The sequence below is a fragment of the Trichosurus vulpecula genome, chromosome 7 (assembly GCF_011100635.1).
Source record: "Trichosurus vulpecula isolate mTriVul1 chromosome 7, mTriVul1.pri, whole genome shotgun sequence".
NCBI classification, from domain to species: domain Eukaryota; kingdom Metazoa; phylum Chordata; class Mammalia; order Diprotodontia; family Phalangeridae; genus Trichosurus; species Trichosurus vulpecula.
Window position 1 is genome coordinate 11,781,894 of NC_050579.1, and position 16,418 is coordinate 11,798,311.

The 16,418-nt window shown below is 55.1% G+C and overlaps 1 protein-coding gene across 1 annotated transcript in view; it reads left to right on the top strand.

The window, feature by feature from the left end:
- Positions 1-320: 320 nt before the first annotated feature.
- Positions 321-16,418, top strand: part of UBE2G2 (ubiquitin conjugating enzyme E2 G2) — a 34,266-nt gene continuing 18,168 nt past the window's right edge. Inside the window, exons 1-3 of the mRNA XM_036769368.1 lie at positions 321-448; positions 10,358-10,393; positions 10,485-10,530. Of these exons, the coding sequence (XP_036625263.1) occupies positions 406-448; positions 10,358-10,393; positions 10,485-10,530 (125 nt within the window). The 5' untranslated portion in view covers positions 321-405. The remainder of the gene's footprint in view (positions 449-10,357; positions 10,394-10,484; positions 10,531-16,418) is intronic.

Genomic DNA, 16,418 nt, shown 5'->3' on the forward strand with positions numbered 1-16,418 from the left:
ACTCCACTAGAGACTTCATGCCACGTGGCCAGTGACCCAGTCACCAGCGCTCTGCAGTGTAGCTGCTGCCGGAGGCCTCTAGGGGGCGCCTCTAACCCAGGTGGCCCTGTTACATCGAGCCAGCCGCCACGCCTTAGTTCTGCCAGGCCCGCCTCTTCCTAAGGCCTTGGCTCTCTCCTGTCGTGACTGTTGCGCATGCGCATACCCTCGCTCTGGCCGTCGGGCGTGGCCGCTGGGCGGGAGGAGGCGGGGGCGCGCGTGCGCATGCGCACGTGAGCGAGACGCAATGATGCGAACCCGGAAGAAGTTGGGGCGGAGTCTCGTCGACTCGGAAGCGCTCGCGGCGGGAGGGCCGGCGGGGCCGGCACAGGACGAGGAAGGGGAAGAGGCAGCTGCGGGGCCGGGATGGCGGGGACAGCGCTCAAGCGGCTCATGGCCGAGTACAAGCGTGAGTGCGGGCCGGCCGGGCGGGGAAACCGAGGCCGCGGCCGGCCAGGGGCCGGGGGCAGTGCTTCTGCGCGGGCAGCACGGCCTGGGCAAGGGCGCGGAGGCTGGAGTTGGGCTGTTTGGTGGTAGGACTGGCCGGCCGGCGGGGCGGGGAGGGGGAGGGCTGCCCACACCTGTGTTCAGCCTTCTAAGGCAGCCAAGCGCTTTCAGTGCATTAGCCCACCTAGGGACACAGCTAGCCCCGGTGCCCATTTTACAGGCGGGGAAACCGAGGCAGAGGCAGGCAGCGGTTATTTGGGCAGTGACTTGCCCAGGGGCCAGGCTGGGAAACCTCTGGTGCCTCCCTGTTTTGGGGAGGGGGGCAGGGCTGGTGGCCTGGGATTGCTATGGGCTCTGGGGCCCGCTCCCTAGGCTCCTTTCCCTCTTGGGCCCCTCCCCCTAGCCCCGATCCTCTTGTGCTCATGGTTGGTGGACAGGACGCTTGGTCTGGTAGAGCCAACACTGGCTCCAGCCCCAGAGGGTGAAGCTCCTGGCAGCCTTCGACCTGAAGCCTGGCCATAGGAGTTGTCCAGTGTTCCAGAGGGAGACCTGGAGCTGCTGCTTGTGGGCCCCTCCAACCCTGCCTCAGTGTCTTGGGTCTCTAGAGGGGCAGTGAGAGCATTGATTAAGTGCCTACTGCATGCCTGTCTGGGACTATAAAGAAAGCCTGCCCTAGAGGGTGGAACAGGCTTCCCAAAGACAGGCTTCCTGGCCACCCAGTGTTTACCCTTCTTGGGTGCCCCTGCCAGCTGGTCCTGAACCCTTGCTGACCAGAGGAGCCTCGTAGACCCCAGAAAGGCCTTAGCCATCTCAGAGAAAGGTTTTGGCAGGATTGGCATTCGGGTCGCCAGCTGGAAGGACAGAACCCTGTGTCCCTGGCCTGATGCCTGCTGTGAGCTGTACTGGGGGAGGGTGACCCCGAGGCCTCCCCTTCTCCCTTGGGCTTCTTCCCTCCGACTTACTCTGCTCTGCGGCTTGGGGGCCCCCTCGCCAGTGGCTCCCCACTCCCTCCAGGGTGGGCGGGGGCCGGTTTCCAGCTCAGAATGGAGTTTAGGGATTTGGCCCGGGTTCCAGGCCTCCTGGGTGCCATGACACCTTTCCTGCTCCAGGCCCCTCTGGGAGGTCTGGCTCAGGCAGGAGTGAAGGAGCGAGCCATCCCTGCCCACAGGAGGCTTCCACTCTAACCTGAAGACGGCTTCCTGCCCGTCCTGGGCTTGGCTGAGCGCCCTGGCACAGGTGAGGAAACTGAGGCTCCTTTTCACAGTTGAAGAAATCGAGGCCTCCCTTTGTAAATTGGTCCCCAGAGTGGCGCGAGCCAGGATCTGGGCCTGGGCCTGACTCTGGCCGGAACGCCTCTCCTTTTGTCTGCCTCTCCGAGAGCCCCGAAAGCTTGGGGGGGGAGGCTTGGCTCGAGTTCTAGGGAATCATAGAATCAGAGCGTCGGGACTGAGGCCGCTTGGCAGGCGCCTGCTCGTGGTGGGGGGGGGGGGCGTCCCTGGCCTCGGCCCCGTGGGCTGATCTTAGCGTGGCCCGCCAGGGGAGGGGCCGGAGGTGAGCGCCAGAGCCGGCCTGCCTTGTTCTGTGCTCATATGCGGTGTGGATTTGTCGGGTGCTGAGTTGCTCCTGCCCGGGCAGAGTGCACGCTCTTGTCACCCCCAAATCTATCTGCGACCAATCAGTCGCTCCCTGCTCTAGGAGAGGGCTGTGTGTGTAGGTAAAGGAGGAGGCACCATTCCAGGTAGGGCCTTGCCGCTGGTCCCGGCTGTCGCTCTCACGGCGTCGCTCTCACGGCCGTCACTCATTTTTGCTTGTCTATAACTGAAAGAAGGTCAGTTTCAGATTGGAAGGCACCCCCCCCCCCTCCCGGAAGCCCCCTCCTCATATCCAGCCTCAGCTGGACTCTTGGAAGCTTTTGAACTTGCCGCCTGGGAGGCTTCCCTAGCACAGGGTCCAGCACACAGTAGGTGCTTCGTGAAGCCTCAAGGACTGCTGCCACATCTCTTGTCAAAGTGAGACTCGTCCAGGCTCTTGGCCTTAAAGTTCCAGCTCTTCGTCGTCTTTCCATTTTGCGGTGTCCGGAACCAAAGTGACCACTTCAGCTGTGGTCCGGCGAAACAGAAGACAGACCAGAAGGACGGTCACCTCCTTGTTTGTGGGGCTGTGGCCCCTATCGCTGCCCATAGCCACAAGATCCCCTTACCTGACCTAGGCCCATTGGGACCTCCAGATTGTCTTCAGAATAATTCCTCCCTAGCCCAAATTTCTCTCCCATGTCGTGCTTGGGAAAACGCGTGTTGGTTTGTAATTTTTGGACCAGCCCTGCCCTTTTGTAAGTGCAGGGCACATGCTTCTGCCCACTGATGCAGATGGGTGCTGTGACGTTTTAGTGACCTCTCCCGGGTCACCTAGCCAGGCTGGGCTAGAGCCTGGGCTCCCTGACTCCAAGAGCATCTCTCCAGCCACTGTCTTAATTCCTTTCTTTTCTTAAATTAAAAATTGATTATTTTAGTGTTCAAAACTTCATCTGGAGAGAGTTTTTTTTAGAAAAACTTAAATGAGAATTTTAAATCATGGTAGAGGCTCGGGTTGTGTGACCCACGAGAACCTCCTTTGAGAGGCCAAAGCAACGAATGTCCTGTTAAAACGCTCCTTCTTCCCGTGGAGAGCACATGGAGGGCTTGTTCCTTTCTGGGATCTCTGCTCTGGAGCCGCAGCATCGTCCCCACCTTCCTTTGGGCCTTGTCTTCATAAGGACGGGCTGAGCCTCTGCTGTGCAGGGTGAGCCCAGGGCTGGTTCTGAGTGGGCAGCTAGGCATCCGCAGCTCTCTGTGACCTCTTCCTGTGAAATCCCAGGCAAGACCCTTGGGTCATGCGGGGGTGGGCTCAGCCTGTCCTCTGAGGACACTTGGGCCTGGTGGGACCCTGGACACAGATGACGGTGATGCCTCGTTACCTCTGCCCAGCACCAGGCCTCACTACCATGCTCTTGGGCTCAAGACTGGGTGCCAGAGCCCCTGTCTCCTGTCCCCAGCATTCATCAGGGAGGGAGGGAGCCTACACCTGTTCACCATGTCCTCTCTTTTTCTTTCTAATCAAAGGTAGTTGTTTTTGTAGTAGCAGATCTCGTTCTGACTCCCTGGGACCTCCAAGGGAGATGCTTCCCCCAGCTTGGGGAGGCCCGGGGATAGCCTCTACCTGATGTGGTCTCTCTTTCTTCTGGGCTGTTTCTCGTGGGTCCCTGTCCTTGAAGGAGGGGGACAGGCCTGCACACCTGGAGTTGGACTCTGTGGCATATCTGCTTAAGTCAGGTGGGAGAGGTGCCCATCCCCTTGCCCCAGATAGCTGCGATGCCTACTGTGTGCTAGGCACCATACTGGGGAGAGAAATAGCAACCATGAAGCAGCACCTGCCCTCAAGGAGCTTCTGGATCTGGGAGGTAGAGGTGGCTTAGGAGAAGGCCGGGCCCCTGCCCCCAGTCAGAGGAATATTCTGTCCAAAGAGGAGCTCCCCTCCTCTTCCAGCCATGCATTTCCTTGGAAAGGACACCGATCCACTGCTCTTTGGGCATTGAGCCAAGCATTCCGAACCCCAGTGGGGTTCAGACCTGGGCAGAATGGGCAAGATCACCAGCTAAAAGCAGGCGGGTGCTCTGGGCCTGGGGACCTTTTTGTTCCCTGGTGAATGGTGAAAATAAAATTTGGTGTTTGGCCAATTAAGGGTGATTTTTTTCTAGAAATGTCGATTCAACGCCCATCCCCTGGGGCTGAACTTATGGTGGGGGGGGGCTGGAATTGCTTTGTGCTTCACACACCCCAGTAAACTCCTCATTTCTTGAAGATCAGACCCTCTGTTCTTGGAATCAGGCAGCTTAGCCCATAGAGTCCCAGATAACAATGGCCGGACTCAAGATTTTCCTGTTAGTCTCAGCGCTGTGCGTGGCCACTAGGTGGTGCTGTTGGATCAAGTATGGCCCCTGCTCCTGGTCTCCCTGTTGGGAGCAGTGGCTGATTCCAAGTCAGTTTCTCCGTTTCTAAGGCCCCACGGCCCGGAGCTGGGCTTGGCCACAATGGGGACTCCCACCCCGTCTCACCCCCTCCCAGGGACCGTGTCACCGCCAGCACATCCAAGGGGAACTCCAACCAGAACTGCCCCCACCTCAGCCAGTGTGGCCGGCCTCTCTCTTGCTCCCTTTCTGTGCCCTTTCCCTGATCTCTGCTCTTCCCGTGTGCTGTGGTCCAGTGGAGGTGTGTAGAGATTAGATGTGTTGCGTTTGAGCCTGGGAAGGAGAGAGGTGGTGAGCTGCAGCCTGTTCCCCTTCCTCTTCTCCTGTTTCTGATGTTCCTGGGGACGTGTGGGGGTGAGTGTGTGTGTCTGTGTGTGTGGATGTGTAGTGTGTGTGCATGAGTGTGAATGTGTGTGTGAGTTTGTGTGTGTGAGAGTTTATGAATATATGCATGTACGTATAAATGTGCACGTGTGTGTGAGTGTCTGAAAGTGTGAGTGTGTGAGAGTGAGAATCTGTGTGAATGTGTGTGTATGAGAGAGAGTGTGTCCATTCATGTGCATGTGTGCGTAGATACATGGTTGCACACAGGACACAGTGTGACCATCTGCGCCGGCCGCTCAGTTTCTTCATAGGAAGGCTCGGTAGTTCCTCTGGCCTGGTCACTCTCCTCTTGCCTCAGCTCTGTCTTTCTTATAACCAGCCTCCTGCCCTGCTCTCGTGGGCCTCTTGCCCGGGCAGCCCTGAGCTGCACCACAGCCCCTTCTAGTGCCTCCTCTGAGGCCTCGGCCAGTGAAGCTCACCAGGCCCAGTCCTTGAATATTTTCCTTGGTGGAAATAAGTCCAGGACTAAGAGTGGTCCTGGTCTCACTTTGGAAGTAGCTCCGGGCCGGCAGCCCCCACAGTGGATCAGAGTGGGCACCGTGTGTATACATCATGGAACAGTATACGTCCATGATGCCCAAGGGCTCGGTATGCCACCGGCCAAACTCCAGAGAGAAGCTCTAAGTTGTCCCAACTCAAGCCTTGTTTAAATGAGTGAAGGGCAGCAGAGAGGAGGGGCCACCTCGTCCCACGCAGCAGTATGGAGGGAGCCTCGCCACATCGACCCTGCTGTCAGTGAGAAAGCCATGAGAGAGGGAGAGCTGGGGCCCATGGCTTTTGGGAGACTTTCTTGCCCCAGGAATCCTCGTCAGGTTACCATCCTGGGTACCCTAACGGACCCTAACGAGAGTGGGTTCGGATGCCTGACAGTGTGTCCGGGTGAGGCAAAGGAATGGAGGATGTCAAGCCTGGAGAAATGTGTGCTTCACCCACCTTCATGTCTGGAAAACTGGTGTGTGGACAAATGCTCTGACTTGGCTCCAGAGGGCCTGCTTCGGGGCTGCAGGTTGGAGTGGGGACAGATGCAGGGTGGCTGTGAAGAAGCGCAGAAAAGGGCTGCCTTAAGAGGGTGTGTGTGTGTGGGCATATGTATGCGTGTGTGGGCGTGGGCTATCCTAAGAGTTTGAGCCAAGGCTGGATGACAACCAGCCAGCTTGTTGGTTTTCTTCGGGTACAGTTTAGACTGGACATCTCCTGACAACAGACAGCGACATGCAGCCAGAGGGTGGCTGGGCTGAGCCGGATTAATATGTAATTGGGAATTGTTTGGCAAGATCATAAGCATACGCTGTACCACAGCTGTTGTTTATTTTGGGGATTTTCAGAGTCACTCTGGGGCCTGCAGGCTGGGGGTTCTCTGAATCAGACACTGCTGTTGGGGCGGATGCTGGAGCCCGCTGACAGGATGGCGTGGACGATTACTTTGGGGCAGCGGATGGTGGGCAGGCCAACCCAATGAGAGGTTTCTTCTCTTGGCCAAAAGCAGAGAGAGCTCCTGCGTCCTGGACAGACAGAAGAAGCCACTAGGCCCCTGGCTGTGCTGGCTCTGATTCTGACACAAAGGACAGTCTGTGGGACCTGGGCTGCTGGAGATGGCTGTGGGGCCTGGGGCCCCTGCAAACGCTGCTGCCCAGTTCCTGAGACCCAGAGAAGAGAGCCCCTGCCACTTGAGTCCTGGGCCTGTCTAGTGTTTCCACATCAGAAGCTGCAATTTGGCGTGGGATCAGTGGAAATGGCCTCAGAGAAGAGGCCTGGCCACCTGCTCTGCCACCACCAAAGACCCTGGGGCCTTTCCCTTGGACTTTGAGCTGAAAACCTTCATCTCCTCCCTAGAGTGGGGCTTCTGCAGGGCAGGGATGGCCTGGCACCCAATGACACCCAGGCACTCAGGCTTATTGATTTGCCTTTAAAAAGAGAAAGCTCAGTCTGGAACAGAGTCAGTGCACGTGCACTTAGGCCATTTATTCTATTGGTGATGGCCCTTAGTCTTGTCGATGTTAATCACTTCACTTCCGTACTTGTACATATAGAGACATGTATGGTGGGAGAGAGAGAGACAGAGAGTGTGTGTGGGGGGAGAGAGAGACAGAGAGCGGGGGGAGAGAGAGATGGGGGGTGGGGGGAGAGAGAGAGGGAGGGAGGGGGAGAGAGAGAGAGACAGAGTGTGTGTGGGGGAGAGAGAGAGACAGAGACAGAGAGCGAGGGGAGGGGGGGGGGAAGAGACATCAGAAAAAATGCTGCAGAGGTTTCTTTCCACAGTTGTCCGTTTTCCTTTCTAATTTTAGCTTCATTAGTTTTATTTGTGTGAAATGTTAACATTCATACAGTGAAGTTTCCCATTTGAGCTCATGACAGGTGAGCGAGAGGATCAGAAATGACAGCCCTGCCAAGTGTCACGAGCTCTTCTCTTGTCCATAGATCAGAAAAGTAATTTCTTCCTTGTTCTTCTAATTAGGTTATGCCTTCTCACACACACAAGACACACACGTATACACATACGCACAGACACATGCGCAGAGACAGAGACAGACACACACATACAGGATACACACAGATAGACACACAGACACACACATAAGACAAACCCACAGAAATGCAGACACACAACACACATAGACACAGACATACACAGATGTACACACACACACAAACATACAGACATACAAACACAGATACACATGGAAATACACAGACACGCAAACGTAGACACACACAAATACAAACACAAACACACAAGTCCCACACAGATAGATATAGACACAGACACATAGACTCAAATGCACACAGAGACAGACAGACACACAAACATGCACATACAGACAAAATAACTTGCTTATGTCTAAATTCTCTGGTTGGAGTTGGTCTACGGTATGAAATGCTGGTTGGACCCTACTTTCTGTCTGGCTTCCACCCAGTCTCTGCCGCAGCGAGCTCTTACCCCAGTAACCATGTTCTTGGGGTTTCACCAGAAGTGAAACTACTAAATTCTGAAGGATGGGCGAGGAGGCGGCTGGGCATGAGTCCCTGGGCCCTGTCCTGTGAGGCTGGAATGTCATAGGGACCAGAGCCAGGGTGGCGGTCCTGGGGGATGGTTGCTCTTTGTGTTATAAGGCTCTGGGGTGAACGGGAGGAGATGGGAGAGCCAATGATGGTGGAGCAAAAGATGGCAGTAAAGGTACCGTTAAAAGGGAAGGAAGAAAAGGGTAGAGGTGGCCAAGGGTAGGTTGCCTGAGTCTGGGTGGCCCACAGACCCGAGGCGATAGAGACAAGGGTGGGGCTGGGCTACCACAGCCGGACATGGATGGTCCTGGACGATGGACGGTCACTTGTGGATAGCCGAGTTTAGGAGGAGGGAGACCAGAATGGACAGGGGAGCACCTGTGCTGGACACTTGATTGGTTGGAGCAGCCTGGAAGAGAGAAGGCTGGGGCTGCTCCTGGTGAGAGGAGACGTGCGTTCCATGCCATCATTTTAGACCTAATTTCTGTGTTGCCAAATCAGAGGAGCCTTTCTCAGGCCTCTTGAATCTCCATTGCTGCTGCTCCAGACCCTCTGGACTACGCATCTCCTCCTGGAGATTCTCTTCCCTTGGGCTTTCTGTGATGCTGGATCTCATCAGCTCCAGTGGATTTAATTACTGTCTTCATGCTCCAGATTTCCTAAAGCCCAGGTCCAACCATTTCTCCCCTTGACTCAGTAATCTGCAAGAATCAAGAATAAATACGAAATGCTCTGACGTTCGAGGCCCTGGTTATCCAGCCCTGGCCTCCCTTTGTAGGATTTCCCCCGACAACCTTCGATCCAAGGACCCGAGACCCTCCCTCCTTCTCTCAGCTCTGGTCCCTCCTCGTCTCCACCCACTGACCTCCCTGACTTCTTTCCTGTCTCAGTCCCCCTTCTGCAGGGGGCACTTCCCAGGGCCTCCCCTGTCCTGTAGTTTCCATTATTCTTGTGTAAGGCTTATTGGTGCACATGTTTCCACTCTGCTGCTTGTATCTTCTGTGAGGGTGCAAGCGTCTGGAGGGCAGGGACTGGCTTTTGCTTCCTTTTATATCCCTAGCACTTAGCACTGGGCCCAGCCCGTAGTAGGAGTTTCAGAAATGCTCATTGAGTCCTTTGTTGGTGGTTTGATCATCCTCTTTATGCAGATCCAGCCCCAGCTGATTGTCCTGCCTCACCACTTACATGTTTGGACTTTTCAGACTGGAATTAAACACCCTCTGTGTGCCAGGCTCTGTGCTGAGCCTTCACTAGGGCTACAAATATGAGGAAGAAAGGACAGCACCCATTCTCCATGTGGTTCCACTGTAAAAGTGGAGAACATAAAGGGTGAGGGACCATAGCCGCTCCCAGAGGCTGCTCAGGAGGGATCCAGAGTGGGGAGAATGCAACAAGGGGGGCCTAGCTCATTCCCCTCCCCCCACGCCTCCCTGGCCAGTCACCTCCTCCCCGGTGTCCTCGGCTTCCTCCTCTTCCTCCTTCCCAGGTCCTTGGCCTCCTCTTTCCCCAAGGGCAGAGCTGGCCCAGAAGGTCCAAAGTCTCTCTGTCTCTAGAATAGAACTCCTCTCTTTGGCCCTATGTGGCATGCTGGCCTTCTCTCTGTTCACCCTCCCACTCGCCTTTCGGCTTCGTTCTTTGTGCTTCTGATTCCTGGACCCTGGTGCTGAGATCCATAGTCAGTACTGTTGGTTAACTGTGGTTGGGGATTCAGGAAGGGAAGGAAAAGCAGCCCAGCACTTGAGGCCTCCCATCCCTTCTCATTCGGCTCCAAAGCCTGGGAAGAGCCTTGTCCGCATGACCTTTGGTGATGAGAGTTCTTCTCAGGGTCCAGCACTACCCCTCTAACCGAGATGAAAGTCCTGCTGTCGGCATGGGCCAGGCTCGATGGCCATAGAGGTGGACAGCGAGACCGAGGGATTGCCAAGTCCCTGGACTGGAGTCCTGCCTCAGACCCTCAGTAGCTCTAGGACCCTGGGCAGCCAGCCTCAGTTGCTGTATCTTTAAAATGTGTCTAAGAATGGTACTTAGTCACAGGATTGTTGTGAGCGAGCGTATGTGAAGTGTGTTAGAAACCTACGGAGCTGAACAAAAGCTGCTCGGGATGATTCTTGGAAGTTTTGTGATAGGAACCCCTCAGATGGTGCTCACCCCAGATTTGCTGTAAGAGTCCTTCATTTTGGGGGGACCCTTATAATCGGTCAGGTCAGCTCGGAGTAGCCGCTGGAAGGCCCAAAGCCCTTAAAGTACACACTTCTGCCTGCGTGACCTTGGGCGAGTCTCTTAACTGCACTGGGCCTCAGTATCTCCCTCTGTAAAACAGGGTGTTGGATTCAGTGGCTGCCAAGGTCCCTTCTGAGCCCACATCCAGAAAGAGGGTGAATGCTCAAGACGTTCCCTAGAAGTCACCCAGGGGCTGGACTCACTTTTTACCCAGCTTGGCATCTGTTCTTGTTGGTGACTGCATTTTAATTCTTCATTTTGTAGAACTGACGCTGAATCCGCCCGAGGGAATCGTGGCAGGTAAGGTCCCCCCCCACCCCCACCCCATCCACCAGTCCTTTGTGCTGGGCAGGGCCCAAGAACTCACTGTCCCTCCCTCCTTTTCTTACAGGCCCCATGAATGAAGAAAACTTTTTTGAATGGGAAGCCTTGATCATGTGAGTCAGACGCCCTGTCTCCATTTGGACATCTGTTTTAGCTGTTCAGGGGCTGGGCCCCTCTGGGGCGGAGCCCCTCCATGTAGACCCAAGTCCTTGGTGAGCCCACAGAGAGGCTTCATCATGTGGGAGCTTTCAGAATGGCCTCTGTGCAGCCAGTGGCACCAAGGATCCCCGCCCCAAGGAGCCTCCGCCATGGCCTCTGTTCCCTGCCCCCATCATCCTTTTCTAATGATTGCTATCTCACTCCATTTCTTGCCTCTGCTCCTACCCCCTGTAGCATCCCTCCTCCCCCCATACTAAAGTTCAAAAATTGAGTCATTCACCAGGAGGTCCTCCCAGTCCCCCCTCCTCATACCCCCATCACCTAGACATCTCCCCGTTCTCCATGCCCTTGTCCCCTCCTTCCCATCCCTCCTCCCCTCCCCTCATCCCTTCTCCTAGTTCCTTCTCTGCCTCCCCCCACCCCTCCTCTTCCTCATACCTCCATCACTTAGACATTTCCCCCTCCTCTTGTCCCTCCTCCCCCTCCCTCCTCCTCATACCTTTCACTTAGCTATCTCTTCCTTCCCCACTCCTTGGTCCCCTCCCCACCCCTCCTGCCTGTCCCCCCTCCTCGTACCCCGCTACCTAGACATGTCCCCTGCCTCCCTGCCACTCCTCCTCTTTTCCAGACCACTCTCAGCCTTTAGTCTCTCCCTCTCTCGCGGCCACTTCCCTACTTGCTGCCTCCTTCCATGCTCATTAGCTGTTGTCTCCCTTTCTCCTCTCTTTCTTAGTGAAACCCCTTAGGAGGCTGTCTACACCTAGTGCCTCCCCTTTCCCTGGATTCTGAGTCCTCTGAGTCACCCACAATTTCCCAGGAGCCATATCTGTCCCCACTCATCACTCAGGCTGGCGGCCCCACTATCCCCTGGCCTCCTTGAGCTCCCTTTGTCCCCGGACTATCACAGTAGCCTCCAGTAACTGGCCACATCCCCACTCCACTCTGTCTTCCCCAAAGGGTGGGACTGAACAAGTCCACTGTCCTCAAGGCCCCTCAGGGAGCCCCCTCCCAAGGGAACCTCCTCTGGGCTAGCCTGGAGGTCCTGGTAGCACTCTGTCTGCCGCCTGTGCCCTGGGCTGGAAGGCTCAGCCCTCTCCCGGCGGCTCTCCTACTCTGGGTAGTTATAGAAGGTAAACTTCCCGAGAGCAGACGCTGTGGCCCTCCTCATTGTTTCCTGGAAACTGTTGGTGCCTCAGTTTCCTAAAATCAGAGAGTCAGGCTTGACAGCCAGAGAGGCCTCTTCCCGCTCAGAATCCTCTGTCTGATGGGAGTCCCTGATCAGCTTTGAAAAAGGTACTTGAGTGATGTGGAATTCTTCTGTGCTCATGAGAATATTACAAATAACATTAAAATGTTAAGTAATTTAAAATGGTTGATTTGATAGTAAAATGACATTGTGGAATAGCCATTATCATGTTTTTCATGTTGTGGCATGTGATGGGCTGGGAGCCCTTGGTTTGGGGAAGCTTGGTTGAATTACTGGTGCTGTGTGAAGCCTGGTCCTGTGTTCAGTTCATTTCCTCCTTGGTTTGGATGTCAAAGAGAGGGCCGCTAAGGATGGCGAAGACGGCAGCTGGTCATGGTGCTCGTCTGGTGGCCTCGAGGCCCATGCGGTCCTGGTCTGTGGATGTCAGGGTGGTGTGCATATTACTGTTTTCATGAATGGCTCAAAGCTCTGAGAGACTCTGTGACTGGGGACTCTTGGGAGGTCACATGATTGTGCTGTGAGGTCCCATGCAGAAGGGCCTTTGTATAGGGGACACACTTCTCTGATTTTTAGCACCCAGAGAGGAGAGGGAGTGGGCAGCATCAAAGGCTGTTGTGAGGTCAGGAAGGGGAGGGCTGAAATGGGGGGGTTAACTGGAGAGATGTTGGGGATAATGAGGGGACGAATGTAGGTGTGGAGCTGATGACTGAGGCAGGGCTAGGCAAACAGGAGATCCATCCTGCAGATTGCAGCCAAAATGGTGGGGTAGGGTGGGAGGGGCTTTTAGCCTCCACTGCCCAGGAGCATCTCACCCACCTCGCCTACATTGAGGGCACCTGCTACGGCCATGAGGACTCTGCAGAAAGGGGAATAGCCCCCCTTGAGATGCTCCCATCCTGGGCAGCTTCCAGGCCCCAGAAGGTGAAGCCTTGTGAGTCACCATTTCCAGAGCACATCCGATCACCCTGCTCTTGGTACCCCTTGGCATCGCATGCCAAGGCCTCGTGCATTGAGAAAGCATCTGTCGTCTGCCAGGTCGAAGAGACCAAGCTTCCTGACAGTGAGCAGCTCCAGAAGCGAAGTATTAAGGCCTCTAGTATGTTGGTAACAGAAGATTGAGGAATTCTTGGATATGGTCCTAGATTGCAGGCCCTCAGCTTTCTTCTCAAGCCCAGTGGAGAAACTTTTTTGGGGGCCAGAGAGAGCCAGCAGGAGGCCTCTTCACTCCCTTTCCCCCAGGGCTTGCTGTCTGCCATTGGTTGGTGAGATCAGAAGCCCACAGCCTCACCAGGTCCCTTGTTCCTTTGGGGTCTTCTGCTGTTCCTGGAAAATACAAATGGGAATTGTTGGGACCAGAGAGGAGGCCGCTTTCCTGTTCATACCTTCCCTTTGCAGACTGCCCTGAAACAGGGTGTGGAGCTTACATGCCGGGTTCACCTTCTTCATCCTTGTCCCCCTTCTTCCTTTAGGCTCATGTTTCCTGACTCTGGTGCTCCCGAGGCTGGGGGCTCTGTCGTCGTCTGGCAGGTGCAGCGAGGGGAGCTGGGCCTCTCTACAGTCCTTCCCAGCTCCGAGGTTCTGTGATTCCCTTTGGGTGGGGGGAGTTGAAGGGTCGGTGAGGGCCCTTTCCTCAGAGGCTTGGTCAGCCTTCCAGAGCATGCCTTCCTCACCAGGCCTGGCCTGCAGATCAGCTCTGCTGGGAGGCGGGGGCAGGACTGGCCACCGGGGGGACAGTGAGGTTTGGGGGAGATAGGAGGGCACAGTCACACCTGGTGCTGCCCTCCCTGTGGCTGGTGATGCGTCTGCCATCTTTGCTTCCAGGAGAAGGCAGGCAGGCAAGCAGGCAGTAAGCACTGAGAATCTGGAAGGCCTTCCCTCCGGCCTCAAGAGATCTGAGCTCAGCCCTGTCTTCTGTGCAGTGAAGCCAGCTGCCAGACTCTCGTATCTTCAGCTTCTTTACATAGATTAGTATTGATCGATTTTCATACATAAATATGTATGTGTGCATCTGGCAATGGGCAGGAGGCTCTTTGCATTAATTCCTAGGAGGAGGTGGGGAGAGCCAGATGGGAAGGAGAGGTTGGGGACTGAGAAGGGTCCGAGTTGAGGAGTCCGATTCGGGCAGGAAGGCAGAGGGGAGTCAAGAAGAGGCCATTGAAGCAGGGAGGAGGCAGAGGACAGGATGGGAGGGATCAGGGCATGTGCAAGGGCAGCAAGAAGGGGTCTTTCCATGAGAGGGTGTGGCTGAGGGAGATGGGAGAAGAAGAGAAGGGATTGGCCTTGGTTGAAGGGCCACCTTGTCATCAGAGCTGCGAGGGAAGGAGGAGAGAGTCAAGGTATCAGGCCAAAGAGGGGCCTGGGGAGGTGCTGTTGTCCTTGTGGCCTGTTCTGGAGTGGGCCTCGGGGTCCCCCCTTCCCCCATTCCTGATCCTGCTCTGGCTCGGGTGGGCAGGCTGGCGAGCCCGGCTTCTGATACATCACCCTGCTGACAAAGGTCCATGTGGTCACAGCAATGAGTTTTCCAGGAGCAATGTATGGCTGTGAGAGGTGGCTCTAAGGAAAGCTGAGCACACAGAATCGATGCTTTGGAATTGTGGGCCTGGAGAAGACTGGAGAGGCCCTGGGAAGGCAAAGAGGTCAGATCAGTCAACGCTTAAAGACATTAATCCCGCCCATTCACTGGGAGGTCAAATGCTGAAGCTGAAGCTTAACCAGTTTGGCCACATAGTGAGAAGATGAGATTAAGTGGAAAAGACCCTGAGGTTGGGAAAGACTGACAACAAAAAGAAAAGGTGATGTCAGAGGATGTGACATATAGATAGCATCATGGCAGCAATGGGACATGAGCTTGGACAGACTCCAGGAGATAGTGGTGTGGTCCATGGGGTCACCAAGAGTTGCACACAACTGACCAGCAACAAAGGTGGAGCCTCCCATGACCACTGGGGGCCTCGGATTGGATCCTGACCTGATGTTGGAGACCCGTGTTCTGTGGAGTCTGAGTTTTTTGAGGGAATATCATTTTCCATAGCTATTTAACTGATTTGTGAAGCTCTGGGAGTGAGTTAGTGAAAGAGAGAGAGAGAGAGAGAGAGAGAGAGAGAGAAAGAGAGAGAGAGAGAGAGAAAGAGAGAGAGAGAGAGAGAGAGAGAGAGAGAGAATGTATGTGTATCTTTCTTTTTCTTCCTCCCTCCCTTCCTTCTTTACTCCCTCCCTCCTCTCTTCTTCCCTTGTCCCTCCCACCCTCCCTACCTTCTTTGCTTCCTCCCTCCTCCCTCCCTGCATCCCTCCCTTCTTCTCCCCTGTCCCAGGCCCACCTCCCTGTCCCTCTTCTTAGTTGTTGACACCATCAGTTCCTGTGGTTCAGCCATTTCTGGGCAGACATTCCTGCCTGGAGCTGGAGATCCAGCCTTCATGGGCTTCTCGTCACCAGCTGCTTGGAATGTCTCGCAGACACATCCCAACCCCCTTCTGGTCTGTCCTGCCAATGACCAGGGATCCTGCCCTTGGCCCCGCCCAATCCATTGCCAGATCTTCTCAGCTGCTACTTTCATTGAGAACTTAACCACACTCTCTCTCTCTCTCTCTCTCTCTCTCTCTCTCTCTCTCTCTCTCTCTCTCTCTCTCACACACACACACACACACACACACACGCTCTTCTCTCTCTGTCCTCTAGGAAGATCGTATAGGAAGCTGTTGTCTCCATTTCATACCACTTGCTTTAAAAAACAAAGTGTATGACAGATTCCACACATAACTTTCCAGACAGCCCCCCTGGCTGCTGCGTGCTGCACTCAGATCTCATCTATGTATTAAAAAATGCATCAGTCTTCCTTTGGGGGCATCACAGTAGCAAACTCCCCATCCTCCTGCGCCTAGTTTAAAAAAGATAATGAAAGAAAACTGCCTCTTGCAGCAATAAGCAAATGAGTTGCCGTGGTGACCGTGCTCTCTGGGTCCCTGCCCTCTGCCCCCTCCACTGTGCCAAGAGCTGGTCCAGGGTCCCCTCAGGCCCTCTGGAGGCGAGGCTAAGGAGAGTCTTTTGGCTTCTAATGCTACTTGTCCTCTTTCTGCTGTAATCTGTCTGCTGCCACAATGGTTTTTTTTTTCCAAATTTCCTCCCTGCCCTCCGCCCTCCCTAGGACAGTGAGCAGTTGCTTTGGGTGTATGTGTGTAATCATGTGGATTGTACTCCTGTATTGTTCATGTTGTGAAAGAAGAAACAGGCCAAGAGGAAAACAGGAAGTGAGAAGGAGTCGGCTTCCACCAGCATTGGATGCCTCTGTTCTTTGTCCGAGGGCTCACTAGCCCTTTGGCGTTGCTGAGAAGCGCCGAGTCCTTCACCGTTGATCATCAGTAGTCACCTGAGCCCGTGTCTCCCTGCGCTACCGCTGCTGCCTGGGCCTTGTCTGTGGGCTGGCCACGCCGGCCCCCCTGCTCTGCCTCCCACCTCCGGGCCTTTGCATTGGCTCCTCCCAGGCCTCCCTCTACACAAGGCTTTTCCCTGTTTTTTCCCAGGGCAGTGATGTGCTGCCCACTGAGATCCCTTGGATCCACTTTTTCTTTTCAGAAAGCCCAGTAGTCATCAGCAGCTTAGCTTATAGGTACATAGCGATTTTTTTTTTAATTTAAATT